The sequence below is a fragment of the Manacus vitellinus genome, unplaced genomic scaffold (genome assembly GCF_001715985.3).
Source record: "Manacus vitellinus isolate BGI_N305 unplaced genomic scaffold, ASM171598v3 scaffold_8_pilon, whole genome shotgun sequence".
In the NCBI taxonomy this organism is placed as follows: Eukaryota; Metazoa; Chordata; class Aves; order Passeriformes; family Pipridae; genus Manacus; species Manacus vitellinus.
In genome coordinates, this window is record NW_021940864.1 from 2,416,274 (window position 1) to 2,439,081 (window position 22,808).

The 22,808-nt window shown below is 38.8% G+C and overlaps 1 protein-coding gene across 2 annotated transcripts in view; it reads left to right on the plus strand.

Moving 5' to 3' along the window:
- Window positions 1-22,808, plus strand: part of FBXO11 (F-box protein 11) — a 36,635-nt gene that overhangs the window by 12,413 nt on the left and 1,414 nt on the right. For both annotated transcript variants that reach the window (XM_018085128.2, XM_018085129.2), the window contains exons 7-21: window positions 1,682-1,788; window positions 1,878-1,989; window positions 6,895-7,001; window positions 7,087-7,224; window positions 15,907-16,124; window positions 16,441-16,526; window positions 16,608-16,702; window positions 17,735-17,857; window positions 17,959-18,044; window positions 18,359-18,435; window positions 18,550-18,693; window positions 19,613-19,723; window positions 20,832-20,939; window positions 22,207-22,315; window positions 22,706-22,804. In XM_018085128.2, the coding sequence (XP_017940617.1) occupies window positions 1,682-1,788; window positions 1,878-1,989; window positions 6,895-7,001; window positions 7,087-7,224; window positions 15,907-16,124; window positions 16,441-16,526; window positions 16,608-16,702; window positions 17,735-17,857; window positions 17,959-18,044; window positions 18,359-18,435; window positions 18,550-18,693; window positions 19,613-19,723; window positions 20,832-20,939; window positions 22,207-22,315; window positions 22,706-22,804 (1,720 nt within the window). The remainder of the gene's footprint in view (window positions 1-1,681; window positions 1,789-1,877; window positions 1,990-6,894; window positions 7,002-7,086; window positions 7,225-15,906; window positions 16,125-16,440; window positions 16,527-16,607; window positions 16,703-17,734; window positions 17,858-17,958; window positions 18,045-18,358; window positions 18,436-18,549; window positions 18,694-19,612; window positions 19,724-20,831; window positions 20,940-22,206; window positions 22,316-22,705; window positions 22,805-22,808) is intronic.

Sequence of the window (22,808 nt, forward strand, 5' to 3'; positions counted from 1 at the left end):
AGTCTTCAGTCTTTTCCCGGGGGGGTCTCAGTGCAGTGGTCTTACTAACTGGCATATTCCATGATGGGCATTCTGGGACCTCCCAGACTCAGAGACCTATGAAGTAACTCGTGTGCTGAGAGGAAGGAAATACCTGTAGAGAATGTGACCCAAGTGCATTCCAAACACCTACAAGCAGAATTCCACAAATCTCTGTTTTGTTGTGTTTCAGAGCATCCAGTGTAAAGTGCAATTTTTCTGTGCCACTTTAAAAGAGAACACAATTCTGATATTGATTTATGGCTCTTATATCCTCTTAGGGCCTCTATTTTCTAGTTTTGGTTCACCTGCAATACTGTGGTGCTGTTCTTTTTCATATACTGAAATACACTCGCGTATACCAGTGCATTTGCACCATGGTGAATATATAGAAATGTTATCAAGCCACAGAAAGATGTTTTGTGTGATGACAGAATTCCTCATCAAAGCATCTTTTAGTTATGTAGTACTAAGTGAATAGTGGTATGAAGAAGAGCTAGACTACCTTAAAATATTTGCAACTTTGCAGTAGTGAAAGCAGAGATCAGGCTTTTAGATAGTGAGAACAAGCTGGATAATGATATAAATGTTGCTCCATTCTGACTGACACCTTTCTACCAGAGAGATAAAGAACAGGACATACCACTTGTCTGTACTAGTGTCAACAGACAGCAGAAAAGGATCTGCTCATGAGAAATCCTGTGCGTAGCCTCTGCAATAAAATACAGAATTTAGGGCAAATACCCGGTCGTGTTTGTGTGTCTGGGGTGTGGAATGATTTGAGATTGCTCTCAGATAAGTTACCTGCTATAGAATGTGAAACTTTATATGTTATGCATTGAGGAAGGCTGCTTCTAACTGGCATAGTTAATGTGCAGGTTTGAATTGGATGAACGATCTTGCCTGTGAATGAGCGTCATTGAATTGATTCCAGTGCAAGGTTGTTGTTAACTCGTGCTCCCTCTGCCGGCTCTTGCCATCCCAATGTAAACATCGCCTGCCTTTGGATTAAGGATAAAGAATCAAGCAGAGCCTCTCTGGTAGCACAGGAGATCAAATGGCACATTATGGCATCTTGCAAGTGAACCAGTCTGAAACCTTCTGTACATACTTGCAGTAGTGTAGTTCAATCCAGTTTAATAAGATTTTTTTTTCACCCCTGAAGAATAATGAGGATGTCAGTTCAAAACTCTGAATCCTACATTTGAGAAGTATGGGGAGAGGTCACTTGTAGGTCGTGAGCAGATTACTAAATAATGGCTCAAATTAGTGATGGAATATATGTTTTTAGCTTTAATAAAAGGGTTTAGAATACCAAAATAAAGTGTGCTTGGAACAGAATTAAAGTGCCTCTAGCCTAATGCCTCATGCTTAAACTGCTAATTCAGTTCATCATAAGTAGTAGTCAAAAACTAACTCTGTACAAGAGAAGGTTTTTCTCCTGGTACTGCACAGTAAATTAGTGCCAGATTGTCTTAGTTAAAGACCAGTTTCTTCATTGTCTTTGAAACTTCCTTGTTTAAGATTCTTCTTACATGAAGACTGTTTATGTGCCAACAATAGCGTTAATTTCCTTTGTTACTTTGAACAGAATTCTGTAAATCTTTTGAGGATTTTTTTTCCAGTGGCATAAACTAAGACTTACTAATTGTTTTCTTTACAGCACCTGGAAAAGTAGCAGATAAAGTTATAATAGAAAACACTAGAGATTCCACCTTCGTTTTTATGGAGGGTTCTGAAGATGCCTATGTTGGATATATGACAATCAGGGTAAGAATCTCAAACTTCAGCAGCTCTTTTAAAAGTTTTAAGGCCCGAGCAATTGAATGTAACGTTTCTGTGTTTTCTTCCTTTTTCAGTTCAACCCTGATGACAAATCTGCTCAGCACCACAATGCTCACCACTGCTTAGAGATTACCGTGAACTGCAGTCCAATTATAGATCACTGTATTATTCGAAGTACTTGTACGGGTTAGTGGGCTTTTTGTCGTTTGAAGAAACGCACAAATTGAGTATGGTCACTGTTGGCATATTTCACTTTCTGATGCAGGTGTTTAATACATGTCTGCAAGCCTTACTTGCCTTGAAATGGCACTATTAGCGACTTCTTTGTGTCCAAAACCTTTGGTCTTCTACTTGAATCCGTTTAGACTCTCTGGGCAATTGGTTTAAAACCTGAAAAGTGACAGTTTAAGTAAACTTACTGGTTTTGGTATTTTTAATTGTAGCTGGCAGGAGGGGGCATTTGAAGGGGGTACACGTGGGATGTGTACATGAGGTTTGTTGTGATATTCACTACTGGGATTGATGGCATTAAACAGTCATGGGATGTAAATGCTAAGTTCAGTTCACTTTCCTCTTGAGTGGAATGATTGGACATAGAGTATGAGTACCTGGCTATACAGGCAGAAGTGTCACCGTCAGAGACAATAGGGAATTTATACCACCTGATTTGGGAAACATTAGTAGTTGAGATTCAGGGAAGAACTGGTTGGAATCTGTTGAAGTGAGAAGCTGAATGGCAGTTTAGTCATTGGCAGGAAGACACAACAGTTTGTAATCACTAGACACGAGACGTGTTTGAACACAACCTGATAAATGCAGTTGGAGTGTCAGAAAGAAGTGGTTTGGGAGAATTAAGATAATGAGTCTTTGCATGGAAATGGCAGTATGAACTTAGATCAGCAAGTTCAGCTAGTGAAAGAGAATGGATCTGTGCAGCAGGCTGTGCACAGAGGTTGCTCAGCTCAACATAAAGGCAAGGAAAAAAGATCTTCAAACTAGATAGAAAAACTACACTTTTCTGGTACAACCTGTGAAGGAGAGAATGCTGCAGGGAACCACAATGAGAGTGGTAGAAGGATTCCTTGTTTGTGTCTTCTGGAGAAAGATGGGCTCTTTCTTGGAGGTTTCAGGCTATAAAACACTACCCTTGGTCATCATCATCTGTTTTATTGAAGGCATATCAGCAAATATATGGAAGTGTTAAAAATAACAAGAGAGGAACAAAGGACAGGAACTGCTCTCAGTATTTCAGTGTTAATGCTAACTACTGGGAAATTGAAGTATATGAAGAAAATTTATTCTGGAACTTCATATATAGCAATATTGGGGACCTTGACAACAAATGAATTAGATTAGTTTCTTGAACCACATGATTATAAAAGAAGTTTGAAGAGCTGCATGGCTTCATATTGAAACGTGCTTACAGATATGCTAGTAGGTCTTGATATTTTGGTGACAGTTGTTTATTAAAATTAATATTTGATGTTTTTTATGAACACTTTTCATTATGGAAGATTTTCTGAGGATTTCGGACTTTTGCCCCCTTCAAGACTCTAGGTTTCTGAATGTTTGCTGTATTGAATTGTTGCTTCTTTTCTCCAAAGTTAAAATTTCTGGTCAATTTTGGAGCCTGTGTGGAGGCTGTACTATCATCACTTATTGATTATTAAATTTTATTGACTTTTAAATCCTACCAAGCCTTGCTATAACCTATTCAGGAAGTATTGAGTGTGTGTAAAAAGGGAGAAAAAATGGCAGTCTGCCAGAAAAGGCATTTACTGTTTCCAGATCATTGACATCTCTGAAATACTGATCCATAAGCATTCAAAATCTTTCCTAGCACGTTTGATATCCTTTCTGCAGATCTCCTAATTGCATTAAAGCATATTTCTACATTATGTCATATATAAAGGTCTTAATGTATGTAACATGTAGAGATACGAGCTATGTAAGTGCAAGGGATTTTAGCTGGAAGTCTCCTGCTGCCAGTCCAGAGCATCTTTAAATAAAGTTTAAATGGCAAGATCCTGAGTCTAGAGGTTCTATTGCATCCATTGTGGAAGAAATCTGTGTTAGTCCTCACCTCGATGGATAAAAGTAATAGTGGATGGCACTGTGCCTTTTTATTTTAAATATTGCATAAGTGTGTGCAATCATTATATTTTGAGTAAACAAAATAAAGCCTAGACCAGTATTATGTGTGCTTGGTACTGCAAAAGGACCAATTTCACACAATGAATACTTCAGTCCAGTGAAGTGAGTGAGAATAAAGATTGCTTTCATTTAAAGAAGCAAAATGTGATAGAGGTATGCTTTTAGAACATCAGACTGGGTTCCTAAAAATCCGTCACTCCTTGGTGACACCAAAAGAGGTAGAGGGAAAGGGAGTGAAAGCAATTATGAAATACAAGAAAGGAGAAGTTATTAGCAGCTAATGTAATTAGAGAATAGGAATTGAAGTAAACTGTGGGGACTTCCCCCCAAAATACAAACACCCCATCAAAATAACACCTTACCCCCACAAAGAACTTGATAAACAAGACAAGATACATCTGTCTTTAGAAGAGACCGTGCTTGTGTCTTAATTTGGGGAACAAAGGGACTTTTGGCAGTGATGCTGATCCATCATAGCATGGAAAAATTTGAATGGCAAAGTGTTGTGTAATTTTTGTTCCATATTTAATGAGAATAGGCAGGAATGATAAATGTGCTCATACCCTAGAGGGATAATGAAATATGTTCCACTCTTGACAGTAACCGTGGATGAGGTTAAACAGCTGTAAAAATAGACATTCTAAAATCATGCAGGAGTTTAAAAAGAACTGACCAAGAAATTCTCTGGGCTCCTATTATCTATCAACAGTAACTTGAAACCTGGGTGAGATCTTGTATGTCCTTAGGGGAGGCAGTATGGAGGGAGACTACACAGGATGAAGTATGGCATGACTACTGTCTATTGATCCTGGGTAGAATAATGAGGTAGTAAATGAAGGGGTTTGGTTAATCAAGAATTTAAAATTTATGATTGAATCAAATGATTGTATATTTACAGAAAGTTATAATGGTTGCATCACACTGTTAGCATTTTTTATTACTTTCTTTGACTAAAAGAAGGCAGCAGTCCCAGTATAATTACATTGATCCTTGAAAAATACTTGACTTCAGCATATAGTGCCTTAAAATATTAGAATTCTACAGAATTACCAGACCACACACCAAATAGATGAAAAATAACTTTCAGGGTAACTATAAATGGCTTTTTTTGTGGTTATTTCGAAGATGACTTCTTGACTTTAAGCCATGTAATGACTTGAAGAAAATAAATAAGATGCATATTGATGAGACTTCTAGAGAATGAGGACTTTATATTTTAGAGTATTATAGATATAATAAGAATATACTATAACTGTAATCTTATAAATAACCAGGAGGATGGGTTGCTGTGACCTTTTTTGGTAGTTGGGCTGTCAAACACTGTTCACGATAGTCTGGACAAGTGCAAAGTTATACACACAACTCACATTTGTTCCTCCTTCTAAGTGATAAACCTCCCCCCTGGAAAGCTGGGAAAAGCTTAGAGAGTCACAGTGGGGGAACTGCTAAATATGAGCCCTCATGTAGTCGAGTGGCCAAAAGAACTGATGTGATCCTTAGTTACACCTCTGGGAATACTGAGCAGAAGTAGAGAGACTGTGTTAACGCCTCTGCTTAGTCCTACTTGAGAATAAAGTGCTCTTTTCTGGTGTCCATAGCAACATGTTCGAAAATTTAGAAACAGTTCAATGAAAAGTCATATAAGGTAAAGCAGAAAAATTCAGTTGTAGTGAAAAACACACTGACTGCAGTTTGTTACTTTGTCAAGGAGAAGGCTGAACGAGAAAATTGCTTGCACTAAACGTGTGTGTGTTGGGTATGGCATACATTGGTGTAAAGAGAACCAGTAACTGTGTGCCAAAGCTGAAGGAATTCAGATGAGCAATTAAAGTGTAAATTAAAAGGGAACAGCCCTGTAACCAGCTAACAAGCTTTATGCTGGTTTCTCAGTTGCTGGAAATCATAGAGTCAAAATTAAATGTGTTTCTAAGAGATAACGTGTTGAAGTTCCTGCTACTAGAATTGAAACAGGACTTAATTCAGGGAATTAGTATAGCCTGTATTATTCATGAGGTCAGACTAGACAATCCAAATAATATCTGTAGGAATTAAAGAAATAAACTCTCTGTAAATGAGGCTGTGAATTATTAAAGTACAGTCTTTGTGGTAATTTGCTATAAGGATATATATACTAACAGAGCAGGTACTGGCTTGGTTATTTAGGGATGATGTGTGTTACATAGACCAAGTACCCTGAGACAAGGTCTTAGCTTTCAGAAATCACTGTGCATCTGCTGCTGATTTTTAATGGCTGCAGAATTTATTATTTTCATACTTCATGGGATTCAGGGAATTGAGCTGATCTGCTGAAGACCTGAGCAGTTTGAGTCCTAGTTTCCTGAAAAAGGTTTATTTTCTAGGTTATGGTATGGTAGCTGAAATTATTCAAGGAGCTTTGTAACTCAGCCAAGAAGAGACCTGTTGGTTCCTGGTGTTTTGTGTACTTGAGATTGTGCATTTGTGTCCTGCTCATCTCTGGTTAGACAGTGTGTCTTTGTATGCTACAAAATTATTATTTGTTTGGCCTCTTTGAAGTACTGAGTTATGAAAGTTTAAAGGGAAGTAAAAAAAAAGCAGTAATTAGCATAGAAATTTTTTCTATTTCTGTTGCCCTTTATTGTGGTCAGTATACAGTGGGTCTAATGCAGGGAGATAAATGAGAACTTTCATAAGCATGAATTATTATATAAAGCATTGTCCTTGCAGATGTATAATCGTGGCAGGGGGATTTTTAAAGCAACTCCTACTGTGATTTTTGCATCTGCAAAATGATGACATTAGTGTTTTTCTGCCAGTGTCTTGCAGTGTTTTGGCACTGGCCACGCTGAATCTTTTTTAAATATCAGTTCACACTAACTTTTCTTGCGAAAGCACTGCCAGACTATTTATAAATACACTATGCTTTGAAGCTATGGTAACTGTACTGTTTTCTTCCAGTTGGCTCTGCAGTATGTGTTAGTGGCCAGGGAGCTTGTCCTACTATTAAACACTGTAACATCAGCGACTGTGAAAATGTTGGACTTTATATTACAGACCATGCACAGGTAATTTTTTATACGAATTTCTTTACTTTGATAAAATTGTTTGGTGTTCTTGATTCCTGTCTTAATTTACGTTTTTATTTCCCAGGGAATATACGAGGACAATGAGATATCCAATAATGCATTAGCAGGGATTTGGGTTAAAAACCATGGAAATCCCATTATCAGACGGAATCACATTCACCATGGACGTGACGTTGGAGTTTTCACTTTTGACCATGGCATGGTAACATATATGTTTTCTTTTGAAGAAAGGAATACAGATGTTGTGTAGCTGAAGCTTTCACATTTTGCCTGTCATTGAAGAAATGTTTAAAAAAACATACTTTTACTTATGAACAGATGCTTTAAAATATGCCTGCTGGTGTTCTCTTGCCCTTCAGTGGGAGACTTCACTTTAAAGACAATTTTATCTGAAAGAGGTTTAAGCAAGCTTTTTGCGGTTGATTGGCAGCCTGTTACATTGTATTATGTTACAGTGACAAAATACCTCTTGAAATAGGATGTAAATGGTAGGCTTACATTTATGCTTCATTCTTTTCCCTTTGAAATGGAACAAAAAATAAGGTGCTGGAAGATTTAGAAATGAAAAAACATGCTCTGTGGAGACTTAACCTTATTTTAGTGTTAAAACTCTGAAACAACTTCTCTGGGAAGAGGGACTTTTGTAGCATGGAATTAGTTGTGGAATTTTGAAACAGAATTTCATATCAGAATTCAGATCCTCTTTCATAAAAATGTTTGTTTGTGTGGGGAGAGGGTGATAGCTTCCCAGTACATGTAAAGTAGTGAGTGATAAGATTGATAGCCCTTGAAGTAAACAGAATGGATTTTTGCCACTGAAATAAAAGATGATTATTTGCTGATTTGTTTTAGGAAAATATTCTGCATGACTACTAAACAGTGCCAAATCATTGTTTCTCCTGCTTGAAGGACAAACTCCCAATTCCCCCCACCCAGCTGATAAAATGAGCTGTTTTCTTCTGGTCACTCTTAAAATGACCAATTTTTAAGGATGCTTTCCATAGGGTGCAAAAGCTCTTGATCCACAGGTGTAAGAAATCAGGAAAGGAAGGAAAGAGACCAGCATGGCTGAGTTGAGACCTGCTGGTAAGATTCAAGACCAGGAAAGAAATGAACAGGCAGTGGAAGCAGGAACAGGTGACCTGGGAAGAGTATAGAGACGCTGTCCAATTGTGTCAGGAGGGGGTCAGGAAGGCCAGGGTGTGGATGGAGCTGAACTTGGCAAGGGATGCAAAGAGTATCAGGGAAGATTTCTACAGGTATGTCATCCAGAAAAGGAATGTCAAAAAAAAAGCAACCCCACCGATGAGCAACACTGGTAACGAGATGAGGAGAAGGCTGAGGTACTCAACAACACTTTGTCTCAGCTTTCACTGGCAGTCTTTCTTCCTGCACCCCTTGAGTGGATGGACTGTGAGGCAGGGACTGGGGGAACAAAGTCCCTTCCACTGTAGGAGATCAGGTTCATGACCACCTGAGGAACCTGAACATATCCAAGTCTATGGGACCTGATGAGTTGCATCCCAGAGTCCCAAGGGAATTGGCTGATGTGGTTGCCAAGCCACTCTCCATGATATTTGAAAAGTCATGGCAGTCACGTGAAGTCCCTGATGACTGGAGAAAGGAAACCTTGCACCCAGTTTTAAGAGAGGGCAGAAGGGAGGATCCTGGGAACTCCTCACCCCTGTGCCTGGGAAGATCATGCAACAGATCCTCCTAGAAGCTCTGCTAAGGCTCATGGGAGACAGGGAGAGGTGATTTGGGACAGCCAGCATGGCTGCACCAAGGGCAGGACCTGCCTGACCAACCCAGTGGCCTTCTGTGATGGGGTGACATCAGTGGACAAGGGAAGGGCTACAGATGCCATTTAACTTTTGCAAGGCCTTTGACACAGTCCTTCACAACATCCTTCTCTCTAAATTGGAGGGATGTGGATTTGATGGATAGACTGTTTGGTGGTGAGGAATTGTTTGGATAGTTGCATCCAGAGGGTAGATGCCAACGTCTCAATGTCCAGATGGAGATTGGTGACGAGTTGTGTCCCTCAGTGTCTGTACTGGGACTAGTGCCATTCATCAGTGACGTGGACAGTGGGATCAAGTGCACCTTCAGCAATTTCCAACCCAGATCTCCTGAGGTTTTTGATGAGAATTGGCAGACTGGAAATAGTATTAACAGAAAATCCACTGTGGACAGAAACTAGTGAGACCTTTCTCCTTTTCATCCAGTTTGCTGGGGAGGTGGGGATGAAGGATCGAGGCAGTGCTTAGTTGTAGCTGTTGGATTTGCGGTTTTCTGGTTTCAGTGGAAGGTAAACAGGTCACAGAATGCTGCTATTTTTGCTGCTGGCATAAAATCTTCTTTCCAGTGGAAGGTGAGAAACGTGATGGGATTCTGCTGTTAGGTACCTCTTTTCTGCTCTCGTAGTTACCTCTTAAAAAGTATATTTATTCTGTGTTGGGCAAGATTGCACCAGTCCAGAAGAATGCCCAGCTGGCAGCCTTCTGATGGATTGCTCTACATCATTTTCTGTTCTCTAGAAATGTAGTTGTTTGACTATTTTGCAAAGAGTGGTGGCAAACTTCAGATGTTATGTCTTTGTTTTATATTATTTCATTGTTTGGACTGTATTAAGCTGTACTAACATATTATGCAAGCACTACTAATCTGCTTCAGTGGATACATGTATCCATATGTCCCTCCAAGACTTAGTCTTGGAAAAATTTAATGAAGTGATTTCAGCTATAGATAAACTGGTAAAGGAGAGTGCTTCAGTAACTCCTGGAGGAGAGGTGTCTGTGTGTAGGCTTGGGTTAATTGGAAAGTCTGGCTAGGAGCTGCTTCTTGTTTAATACTAAAGTATAAATATGAAATATATGAATATTGAAGTATTAAAAAAAATTAAAAGCCAGGCTGAATTCAGTTTATTAATTTTAAATAAAAGTGTATTTGATCTGTTTTCTTACCGATGAAAAGCCTGTTTCAGTGCTGTGATCAGTGTGATATCACAAGCAAAATGGAATAGAAATAAATGTTTCTGTTTCGTTCAGAGGAAACACTAGCACATTAAAAAGAACCTGTGAATAATATTTATCTCAGCTGCAAATATTATTGAAATACTTTGTAGTCATAAACTCCTTTGAAAGATTCTGCACTCCCATCTCAAAGTCTGCTTTGGCATCAGCCTCTCTTATGCCTCATGCCTAGTGATAGAGTTAATGAAATTACATCATTGGTAATATTTACATACTCATTAAGTGACAAAGTGACATGGTATCTTTCAGATACAAATTCCATATACCTAAACAAATCAATGGCTTTTCTACATTCATTTCTCTCGCTTCCCTTCTGTTACTTTGTGGGATATATTTATTTTTTTTATGTTGCTTGTGACCGTGAAGTGGGAAAAGTACATTCCAGTGCTGAATTCCTACCCTACACGTTCTTTTCCCGTGGGTTTCTGTGCTGAAGTGCTGGCTCTGAAAGGTTCAAGAGTGCTTTGTTTTTCAGTTTTTGAGTTTCATGTTCTCAGACTGTTCTTTGTGTTTTGATACTTGTAGGATCTTAACCTCTTATTTCTAAACTGGCAATATTCTGATGTTTGCCTTAGTGCTGTGTGGAAGGTTTAACAAGCAGGCATTAAAAATGCAGCATAACGTTGGCAGCCCTCAGTGCCTTACTCTGACCTCTCCTGCAGTTGCCTGAGACGAGTTACCAGACATCTGTCATAAATTGTATTTAGTAGTTGTATGCCAACAACAGAGAAGTTCCAACTTTCTGTAAGAATGAGCATAATTTTACAGTTTAAAGCTGAGATCTAGGCATAATAATCTTCGTTTTCATTGCTCCCAAATGAGAACCACAACTCACTATTACTTGGTTGGGGTTTTTTCTGATGAAATAAAAGTATAGCAGCATGTGTCTGGGTGATTTTAACTAGTTTACAGCTCAGTCTTTTAAGTACTACAGATCATTTTAAAGAAGTGTGTATATAAGTAAAAAAAAAATTAGGCATATGCCAGTTTCTATACAGACTACATTAAAACTCGATTGGCCTTTTGCTGTGCACTAAAAGCAAAGGGTTTGTTTTTGCATCTTGGATGTGATTTTCTTTATGTTGCATTTGAATTTTTATGAAATGCACCAACTTTCAAATAAAGACCATTCCAGGCTTTGGGAGACAAATTTTTATAAACATATTTTTTCTGTTGTCAGTCACATTTCTAATTGCCATTTGATTAAATTGGCACAGAGTCAGATACTCCTAAGCAGTTAATTTTTTTCTATCTTGATCTCCTGTTGTTTGTTTGTTTGTTTTTCTTTTCTTACCCTTTTGGGAATACCAGCGTTAATAAATATTTAGGAAGCTTGCACAGTTATCTTTTTTTTTCTTCAAATATCTGTGTTGTTCAAATAGTAACGTGAAATACCTCTGTATTTCTGTAATGTTGTGATCTTTGAGATAGAGAAAGAAAAAATAGTCCTTTTAGAAATAAATGGGGGGGAAATTACTCTGAGAAGGAAAAACAGCAAACAAAATCCCATCATTTTTAAAATTTTAAGCAGTGTTTGTTAAACTAGATAACATGCAGAAAGAAAAAAAAAACATCAGAGTTCAATTACTGTGTTTGTCTTGATGTAAAAAGTCTTCTGAGCTTGTCCAGCTGTTCAGGAGCCCATCTTTGTCATCACATCTTTTTCTGTTCACTGTGTACCTGTGAGAACATCAACATTATCATTCCTGTGGTGTTTGTTTGTGATTGCTTTACCTGCTCAGATCCTAACAGGCTGCAGCAGTGCGTTCTTGCCCACGCTTTCTGTCACTGTAGCTGTCATCTTGTGCACACAGCGAGTGCTTTGCCTGGCATTTTAAATAAATCTGATGTGCAGAGCTACTTTTTAATAGCTAGGATTTTTCAAGCAGAAAGATACTACTAAGGTATTTTGAGTTTCCTTACACTTGGTATTTTTGTGTAAGTCTGTAGTACTTTTTCCACATGTCTCCCGTATTCCTTTTCCTTATTAATCATAAGGGCCTCTTTTTCTTTGCAGTCCTGGCACTGCCAGGTGATGTGTCTTCCAGACTCTTCTTCTGCTAAGTGATGATAACCAGAAACCACCACAAAGCACAAGCAAAATACCCAGTACACTTGAAAATGAGTCTTAGAAGGAGGTGAAGGCAGTATAAGGCTTGCAATCCCTCTATGCAGGGGAGTGATATTGACCTTCCTGACCTTAATAGCTTCCTGGCAGAGTCTCCATAAAGGATCTGGGCTTGAGCTGCCTGACAGCTGGACAGAGCTTAAGAGCTGTGTGTTGGGCAGAGTGTGTGTGCTGTGAGACAGAAGTGGTAAGAAAGGAGCAGGCTGTGTCTGATGGTGGTACTGGTTATAGCTGGAGCTGGCAGTAAGGTTTGTGGATAATAAATCATTTATCTTCATACTTGGAAACAATTTCATTGTTAGCTTTCCAAAGAGGAAATGTTGTCTGAACCCATATATGATTTCTTGGGATCCAGAAGTCCATCACTAGACATCTTTGAGAGGCTACAGTTCAAAGGCACAACAATGCTTTTTGAAGGGAATTGGCTCTGGTGGTTGAAAAGATACCAGGGATTGCCAGGGTGCATCTTAGAGAGACTGAAATAAATTTTAGCCCTCCCCAGGTGGTGAATTTGGGCCAAAGAAATTGTTGGTATCAACAGAGAATGGCATAGGAAATAGGAAGTCTGGGAATGAGAGCATGTGTTTCTGACAAACAGCAGTTCTGTTGTTTTGACTGAATTCAGTTTAAAAATGATGCACACAGGTAATGGTCAGACATGGTCTCAAAAGTTTTAGAAGTCCACTGGGTTTAACCATGACAGCTCAAAGCCAGCAGTTCAGCTTAAGCTGACTCCGATTGAGCTAGAGTGGGTTCTTTAATGCAGTTTCTTTTTATGAATATTGAATGTTACAGGATCTTACCTAGCAGAAAGCCTTGACTTTCTGACCCAGCAGTCAACCTTATAAAATTATCTGACATAAAGTTTTAGTTTATTTTATTCTTCCTCTTTGTAGGAGCATTTCCCTCACAGAGGCTTAACAGCAGATTCTCAGTTTTTTCTGAATCAGCGGTCCAACATTTTTTAGAGAAAGTAGAAGAGCAGTCATTGTGAAGGTTCCATTTTCTGCTTTCTGAAGAAATTACACTTGTACTCTGCTGTCAAGTGATGTTATGGCATTCTTAGGATGTAGTGGGCAGAGCACAGTGTATCTACAGGTACCTCTTCTGTTCCTCCCTGAAGTTGCATGTTACACAGATACACTGGGACACAAGCAGAAGGGAAGGAGCCTTCTCTTTCACTTAATTTCCAAGCAAGTTAAAAAGCTACAGAGTATATGGTATTGTTTTCAAGAATTAAAAGTATTTTAGCCAAAATTTCCATACTGTTAAATAACAGTGCTTTCTGAAGCTTGTGGAGATACTGCAGACCACATGATAAAGGCTCTATTTGTTTGCAGCTTCTACATGGCATCCTAAATGGCTGTGATGAAGTGCACTTGAAATACTTCTTTTCTTTCATCATGGTGCCATCATTTGGCCCTCAAAGGGAGGGTAATGTGTGAAGTATTTAAAAAGATATCAGACCATGTTTAGTAATATTTTAATTGAAATTATGTATTCCATTAAGAGAATCAAGCTTGCCTTTATGCCAAATTATCTTACTTAAGTTTCTCTGAGGGCTTCATTTTAGGTGAAAATGAGGAAAAAAAGTGTTTCCTTTTGGGATAAGAAGTCCAAAAGACTGCCTCTTGGCATGAAGGTGTATTTCTGAGGAGATTTTTAGATTCCCCAGTCTGTTAGCATGTAGCTTCCTTGAGAACTCTGAAAATATCTTGACTCACTTAGGACTGGATTTCTTCAAAGTCCTTGAAAAAAACATATTCAGAATATTGACAGAAAGTAGTCATCTTCCATTTGACTTTTTTATTTGTCACCTCAAGGAGTCTGGGGAGCCAGACTCCTATTCCATGTGCACATGGAATAGTACTTTTTTTGGAGGATGTTTAATCCAGGCAGTGTCTTCCCTGGCTGCAATCCTCAGAGTAGAGAGAAGTGCATGCTATCTTGACTTCCTCATTCAACTGGATGTATTTCTGCTTTTTTGTAATCAAAATATGTTTGATGGAGTCCCATAGCAATTCACAGCACAGTGAAACAGGTTGCTGACTACCTAGGCTGGCAGTAAATTGAGTAATTTCCACATGATAGCCAGTAGAAGCTCCAGGCTTGAGGTATTCCGGGTGGTAGATCTTGTGAGTACAAACACTGGAATCCAGTTACTCTGAGCAGTGGCAGGAATTGTGCTTTTTTTTTAGTTCACAAGTATAACAAGTCTCATGATGAGTGAGTCTAAATGACTTAGGTGGCTACAGGAAAAAGGGTGTTTGGATGAGGTGCCTGTGGGGGTGACAAAGATCATTGAAAGTCATGACCTTTCCTTTTGGGTCAGATGTTTTACCTATATACCTATAACTAAATGTTATCAGTTCATTAAACAGGTAACCTTTTTGCATTATAAAGACTGGTACTGCTACAACTATAGGTGGAATCATATAGATTGTTTACACTATAGAGAGCTTTGCAGGGCACAGAGAGACAGACATCCAGGAGGAAAGAAAGAACTGAGACTGGTTCACTTGATCTTTCAGCCGTGTGTTCTTGGATGGAAGGGTCAGTGTGGTTTCGGTTGTTTGTCAGCAGCAGAGTCCTGCTCTGAACGTCACGTGCTCTGTTGTTAGTCCTGCTCTCTGCAGCTGCTTGCTGGAGGTGGTCTGTGTTAGAGCTTTCAAGAGTTTACATCTAGGCCATCCACAGATTAAAACATATCACTCGGTGATTGTCTACCATCTCCAGTAAGAGGTGCTTCCTGTCTTTCAGTTGTTTAATATCTGTTGTTTCAGTTGGGCAAAATGGGCATGAAATACCATTAAAGTTCACCTCGAGAATAGGTTGAATTTGAGTATCAAAATGCTCTGAGACCGTTTCAGAAAAATGCTCTCAAAGGACTGACACAATTCCTTTGCAAGGTCCTGGAATGCATTAGAATCAGAGAAATCATTGGGCAGAAAACAGCTGTTTTGCCAGATTAATTTTCAGATGGACCAGTTCATTGTGCTGCTATGTGAGTGCTTGTTGGCATAGAAGGAGCGTGCTGGGGATGGATTTGTGCAATGGCCTTTGTTTATAATGCACTTGTTTAAATATTGTTCTGTTGTAGGTTTACTGCTACTACTGCAGTGCCTTAAGTGGAAGTGCATACCGTTTAAAAAAAGGGGAAAAGGGAAAAAAGTTTACCAGTTGGCCATTCAGACCAGTCCAGCCCTGGAAAAATTACTGAACTCCCACCTTCTTATGTATTTATTTTGACTAGATGTTTCAAAGAAGTTTAGCACAGTTCTTCATAAATAAACCATATTTTTACCAAATATAGATAGTTCTTGGTCTGAAAACAAGTAGGTTGTCTTCTCCATAGCACTGTCTTCTTTTTGTTGGGCCTGTGGGCTTAATGGCCTTTGAGAGGAGTCTGATCCTCAGGAGCAGCTAAGGTAACATAATACTGAGTCCTGTTCAAGGGACTATATCCAGAATTGCCATTTTTGCTTGGTGTTGCGTGGGTAGTAATAAATAGCAATGCAAACACGGTATTGTTGGGGGGGGGGAAATGAAATTACATAGTGGCAGTAGTTGTTTTAATGACCTATGTAAGTACTTATGTGTTGTCAGTTTTGGTACTGTTTCCTTTTAAATGAGGATTGTATTTAGAAGGAGGGAGGGGAGGGAATAGCCTTCATTTTAGAAAGGACTTTTAACCAGAAAACTGCATGTTTTGTGTCCTAAGGGTTATTTTGAAAGCTGCAACATACATAGGAACAGGATAGCAGGCTTTGAAGTGAAAGCATATGCCAATCCAACGGTAGTGCGGTGTGAAATCCATCACGGCCAGACTGGAGGAATCTATGTTCATGAAAAAGGAAGAGGACAATTCATAGAGAACAAAATCTATGCAAACAATTTTGCAGGTGTTTGGATTACCTCAAACAGTGACCCAACAATAAGGTATTGTTTTCCTCATTGATATTTCACTGCTTAGAAGAGATTTGCTGGGGATGGAGGAAGTGCACTTTAATTTCATTTAATTATAATGAACTATAAATACTACTGTATATGTAGAAATTAAATTTCTGTCTGTGTTCAGTTGAACTGCATTTTTAGTTTCTGTACACACCTGGAGGTAGATCTTTCTCAAAGCAACAGAACGTAAGGTCTTTATTTTAAATCTGAGTAGTGCACAGTCCTAGACACTACATACATGTGTAGTATTGTACAGGAGATTAGAACCATTCTTCATAATGTGGATTTTTTTGTTTCCTAGGGGCAATGCAATTTTTAATGGGAATCAAGGTGGTGTTTATATCTTTGGTGATGGAAGAGGCCTTATTGAAGGAAATGACATTTATGGTAAGCTGATTTGCTTGTTGCACCTTGAATTCTGAGAAAAGTGAATATCTAAGTAGTATTAAACAACACTTCTGTTAACAGGTAATGCGTTAGCAGGAATACAGATTCGAACAAACAGCTGTCCCATAGTTCGACACAACAAGATTCATGATGGTCAACATGGTGGAATTTATGTAGTAAGTACAACCTACAAACAGGCTACAAACTTGTCTTCTGTTTTATAAACATTAGAGAAGAGTACTCTGTAAAATGTTTGTGCTTAGAATGATTGAGTTTCTTGTGTTCTAAACTAGGTTCATTGTAAGAGACGGAAGCTGCTGCTGATATTTAAAAGATGAAGGCTTTTATGAATGCCACCAAATTTTTCCTATTACAGAATAAAATATTTAAAATAGGATAGATTACAGAATTTCATCATTTCTTGGTTAAAAGCTTTTTGAAAAGGCTTAGTTTTCATAGTAGTATGTCATTATTTTTAAAAAAATAGAAGTCTGCTCAGCTCTTAAGGAGTGTAATGTGTTTACCACTAACCTCAAATAAGATTTTTTTTTAATGCCCTCAGGGTGATTTACATTGCAATTTCTGTACAGTTGTGTATTGTAGAAGTGGGGAATAAAGCACAATTTCCAGTGTGTGCAAGGCTCTGCTGTCTGAACTGAAAGAGCTGTCAGGTTGCCTTTAGCAATATCAGGTTTTGAGAAATATTTGTGTAGCTTTCTGTAAGGTTCAGCTAATGCTGCAGGTGTGCAGCCTCATCTGTTCATTGTGTAAATCTAACCAGAACAGCTTCCCCTGACCAAGGACACTGGTGCTTTGCCTCGGAACCCAAACATGTGGTGGGGATAGTACTGCCAGTTTTTTGTCCTCCTGGTGGACAGGGCTGGGTGTAGGTTTGGGAACCACATGCCAGGGCTGTCATGTGAGTGCACAGTGCTGAGGAGCTGCCATGCTGCCAACAGCCAGCAGAGATTTGCAAATACCACTGCAGAGCCTTGAATATAAGGATTTACATGCAGGGTGTTTCATGGCAGACACAGAAAATCATGATATGCTGTTTGCAGGGGAGGGAAAGGTGAAAAAATGTACTCAAATAGAAAGGAATTACTTTGCTACAGTAAAGAAGCCATGTTGGGGAGGGATGTATACAGCAGGAAAAACAGTACTGGTGATTAGCAGGTTTTCTCAACTCTTAAATCATCTTGATTTAGCATGAAAAAGGACAAGGCGTGATTGAGGAAAACGAAGTTTACAGCAATACTTTGGCTGGAGTCTGGGTGACAACAGGGAGCACTCCAGTCTTGAGGAGAAACAGAATACACAGTGGAAAACAAGTGAGTTTTGCTCTGTGGTTACAAGAGGGCCACAGAAAAGAAAGTCTGTGGTTTTATGCCTCGTTACTTTGGAACTAATAATTTAATTCTCAATGTGTTAGGTTGGAGTTTATTTTTATGACAATGGACATGGCGTGTTAGAAGACAATGACATCTATAATCACATGTACTCAGGGGTTCAGATAAGGTAACATTCTGATTTTATGTCAAAACAGATGTAGCTTGGCTTGTGCTCTTTTGTGTCTTTTTAACTGTTCTTGTCATTTTGTTTATAAAAATAACTTTTTTAAAATCCAGTATATTTGAATACCCTCTGCTTTAACCTACAAGAAAGTTATTACTAATAGAGGCCAAATATTGACTAGAATGTGTGGTGGCCCTTATTTTACTAAGATTTTTAAGCAGTGAGATCTATGGGGCACTTTAGATGCATTTTTAATGTTTGGCCTTGAGATGTAGTAAACTGTTTTAAATGACTTCTTTGCTTACATTTTACTCTAGAACTGGAAGCAACCCCAAAATTAGACGCAACAAGATCTGGGGTGGTCAGAATGGTGGTATTCTTGTCTATAATTCTGGTAGGTTTGTTTTTCACGTTTATCCAGAATTGTTTATGCTCTGCAATGTTATCTCTTATCATCTATTATCCTTCTTGATTTTTATTTTTTTTTCCACCCTTCCTTCAATTTCAGGGCTTGGATTTATAGAAGACAATGAAATTTTTGATAATGCAATGGCTGGTGTGTGGATTAAAACAGACAGTAATCCTACACTAAGAAGAAATAAAATCCATGATGGAAGAGATGGAGGCATCTGTATATTTAATGGGGGAAGAGGTAGTTTTTTCTCTTACTGGCATATACTGAATATTCTGGATGAGAGTTTAATTTCAGATTAAACAGTGTCCTCTTTAAAGTGCTCTTTAGAAATGTCGCTCTTGTCTTCTGAAGTAATAAAAGAGTTATAGGGAACATACCCAGATGCTTTTTAGCCTTAATTACATCAGTAATACTGAAATCTGTGGGAGGCAGAGAGGTAATTAATCTCATCCAAGACGACTGTTAGATTGCTGCTTAGGACAGTACTTTTATCCCATCTGCTTTTGTAAGCTTTGCCATTTGACTGAAATACAGTATTGAATTCAAGTCACGTAGCCAAAATCATGCACCTGAACAGTTCAGGTTCTGCCAATGTCCAAGATTTGGGGGGGGGGGGAGAGGGGAAAGACAGATCTCTAAGGAATCTCTTGTATACTTGTAAACTTAGAAGTGGTCCCTGTCTGAAATCTCCTGACTTGTGTGTCCTGATATCAGCTTCTCATATTTTGTAGATAATCGCTTGCTGTAAATGAGCTTTAATTTTAAGTTAAGCATTTCAAAGTAATCCTGTCCTGCAATAACAAAAAAAATGCAAGTGGAGCTTGGCTTCAGCAGGCTGCTTGTTTTGAAAGACAAGAACAGAAAGGTGTTGGAAAAATTGAAGAGAATTTGGAAAGCAAAAAGACTTAGTTCTCTGTAATGGCGCTTACGATCCCAAATTCTATCCTGTATACTGAAAAAATACACTTCCAATATTATACCCTGCCAGTTACTTTAAAATTGTATCACTAACTTCAGTGCTGTTGGTGGGTATTCTTCAAATGAAAGGAATCAGCAGGGTGATAACAGATGAGATCTTTTGAAAGTATGTCACAGAATGGTTGCAGGTCAGGAAATGTTACCAGGCCCAAATGTCTTGTGTGTTGGTCTGTCGTAGGTCTTCTGGAAGAGAATGATATCTTCAGGAATGCTCAAGCTGGTGTTCTTATCAGCACCAACAGCCACCCTGTGCTAAGGAAAAACCGAATATTTGATGGATTTGCTGCAGGTTTGTGTTGTTTAAATCAAATTTGGAAGTGCTGGAGCTTCACAAAGTGTAGGCTCTTCACAAAGCTAACTCTGAGTTTCTTTACACCATGGTATTTAGACATTTTAACAGTGTATTCTAGAAGTCATTTGAGAATTCAGAATATGTTTATAAAAGTCTCTGGAATTAGTAGCATGTTGAGAAGTGATACATTCTCTCTTCTCATTTTTTTAACGAAATACTTTTTCATTGTTTTATTTTAGAAGTAATTGATAAAGTTGTCTAGGACATATTCATAGTTGATATGCTGGATGCTGGTTTGAATATTTTATCACTGCTTTAAAACTTAGGAAACTGAGCAAATATACATTTTTAAGAGATTTGAATTGCATGTCAAGTTCAACTTTCTCGCTCCATAAACTAGAAAAATTACAAATATAAGTGTTTCTTACTCCAAAAGAGATGGAGAATGTTTAACAGTGATTTTTTGGCAGTTTACTGTTTAATCATTGCAGTTCCATACTTCTTGCATTCCATTCCATTTCAACTAAAATTGCATTCTTGAGTTTTCTCCCATCTTTCTTTCAGAAGAAGCAAGTTTTCTGAGAAGAGCCTCTAAAGGTGTTGTTTCAGTGTGGTGGGGGGGAAGGATAGGTTGCTGTCAAGAGCAGTCCTGGACAAATGACTTGGAAGACACGGGTTACTGATAAAAGCTAAGAGTTAAAGAAATTATTTTAGGTTCCCATCTTGAGAACTTTTTTAGAAAGATATTTTAAAAAGGGTAAGGTATGTGCACAAGAACTTGCAAATGTACATGAAGATGACAGCCTTAACCACCCAAAGATTATATCCCCCTTGAAAATATACATGATCATAGTACCATTTTATTATCAGATAAGCCAGTAGCAGGGTGTTCCTCCCAGAAACCGTGCATGCCAGCTGCAGCTCTTTGAAAGGACTCAACAGCAGCATTTGAACCTCAGTTTTATAACAAATTACAGTGCAGTTTCCCCCTGAGTTTATGATGGTTTTAAAAAATAAAGAACATGAGAGAGGTACCAGTGCACAATCACCAAGGATTTAACTTTGCCACTTTCTTTTCTCTTTTTGTTCCCCCGACCCAATAAAGGTATCGAAATAACAAATCATGCGACTGCAACATTAGAAGGCAATCAGATTTTCAACAACCGCTTTGGAGGTTTATTTCTAGCATCTGGTGTCAATGTCACGATGAAAGGTGAGCCTGAGCCCTCCTTGGTTGTGTTTGTTCACTTGCATTTTTTTCTTTGGTGCTGGGTCTTGGGTTTATTGCACCCTTTGTGGCTCAGATTTGGTACCACCTTAAGCTGAGTTGTGACTGAGAGTTTCAGTGGAAGGTAATGAGCTTTTAGACAGGCGCTTTCAAAGGTAGCTTAAGGTTTTGCTATAATATTAAAACTCTGTTATTAGCTCTTCTGTCTCAAAATGGCTTCTGAACTTGTTACTGGTCTTCAGTGCATGTCAAACTCCAGTTCTAAGTTAGTGTAATGGAAAGTCTTTTCACATATCCAAAAACAAGTGTCCAGTAAAGAAACATGCCTCACTTCACTTTTAGGATCTAAAGGCATGAATATTCACAATCCTAAATCACTTTTTTCAGAAAATACAAACAGTTTACATACATAAAATTCTCATGTATAGTGGGGAAGTGTGCATGAGACAAGATCCAGTTGAAGGAGACAGGAATGATGGTTTGAATGCCAGACTGCTCCAGGAGGTTATTCTAGAAGAAAAAGGTTCAGTTTGCAGAATTTTTACATGCTTGGTTTTACTTGTTAAGTCTCTTCCCATGGATCCTTTACACCACTTAAAACAAAAGCTCTGGCTCCCCATTTCACAACTCCCAGGCTTCCTGACTGCATCAGTTGGTGCTGTGACACTATTGGGAGTGGGCAAAACTAGTTTGAGGTGCACTTCAAGACTTGACACAAGATCTAGTAGCTGAATAACAGAGGGGATTATCAAATTTCCTGTGCCTTGGGCACACCTTTTAATTGCTGGAACTGGTCAGACCTAATTTCCACTTCCACTGTGTTGGTAAGCACCTCATTCCTAAACTGATGGAGAAAGAGCAATCCTTTTTCTCTTCCTAAGGGATGTGTAGAAGTCCTTTAAACATTCAGGTTTCAGGCTCCTCAGCACAAAACTTAAGCCTACTAGGAAGGCTTGTGTCTGCAACCATTTATTCACAGGCCATTGCACAGAGTATTTAAATGGAGGCTGTCAGGTGTTTTATGCTGTGTGTGCAGTGAAGAATAGTGTTTCTCGCCTGAGGAATGCACAGCACTCTGGACATGGGTCTTGTGAGCTGGCATCAAGGATTTGATATGTGTAAATGCCAAAACTAAAATGTAGATATAGAACTAACTTGCTAATGGGCCCTCTGCTGCAACACCTCAAGGTAAAAAAAATAAGTATTTGATCCAGGTGTGATTAGTTCTGGATTTGTTTTTTCCCTCTAACAGATAACAAAATAATGAACAATCAAGATGCCATAGAGAAAGCTGTCAGTAGAGGCCAGTGTTTGTATAAGATCTCAAGCTACACCAGCTACCCGATGCATGACTTCTACAGGTAACAGGTTCTTTCCCATCACCTACAGTAAGGTTTGCAAATAAACACTTTCTCTTCCCACAAGGCCCCTAGAACAGTTGCCATATGTCAGTGAACACACAAATGCGTGTTCTTACTCAGCAGCAACAGGAGGATTGAACAAATTCCCATTGTCTGGAATTTACTGTGGGCTTGAGGAAAACAGATTGTTACTGTGAACCTCAGCCTGAGAGATCACACAGCACAAGCGTTTTCAACACATGCAACAAAAAGCGTGCTGTGAAATCCAAATTTGCGTAAAAATCCCAAGCTTTCCAGCCCTGTGCACCCCCTTCCTTAGTGCTGTTCCACCCTTTACTGGAGAGCTCGTCGGGTTTTGGCTCGTGCCTGATGTGCTGCTTTTCCCTTCAGATGTCACACCTGCAACACCACAGACCGCAACGCCATCTGCGTGAACTGCATTAAGAAGTGCCATCAAGGACATGACGTAGAATTCATTAGACATGATAGGTAT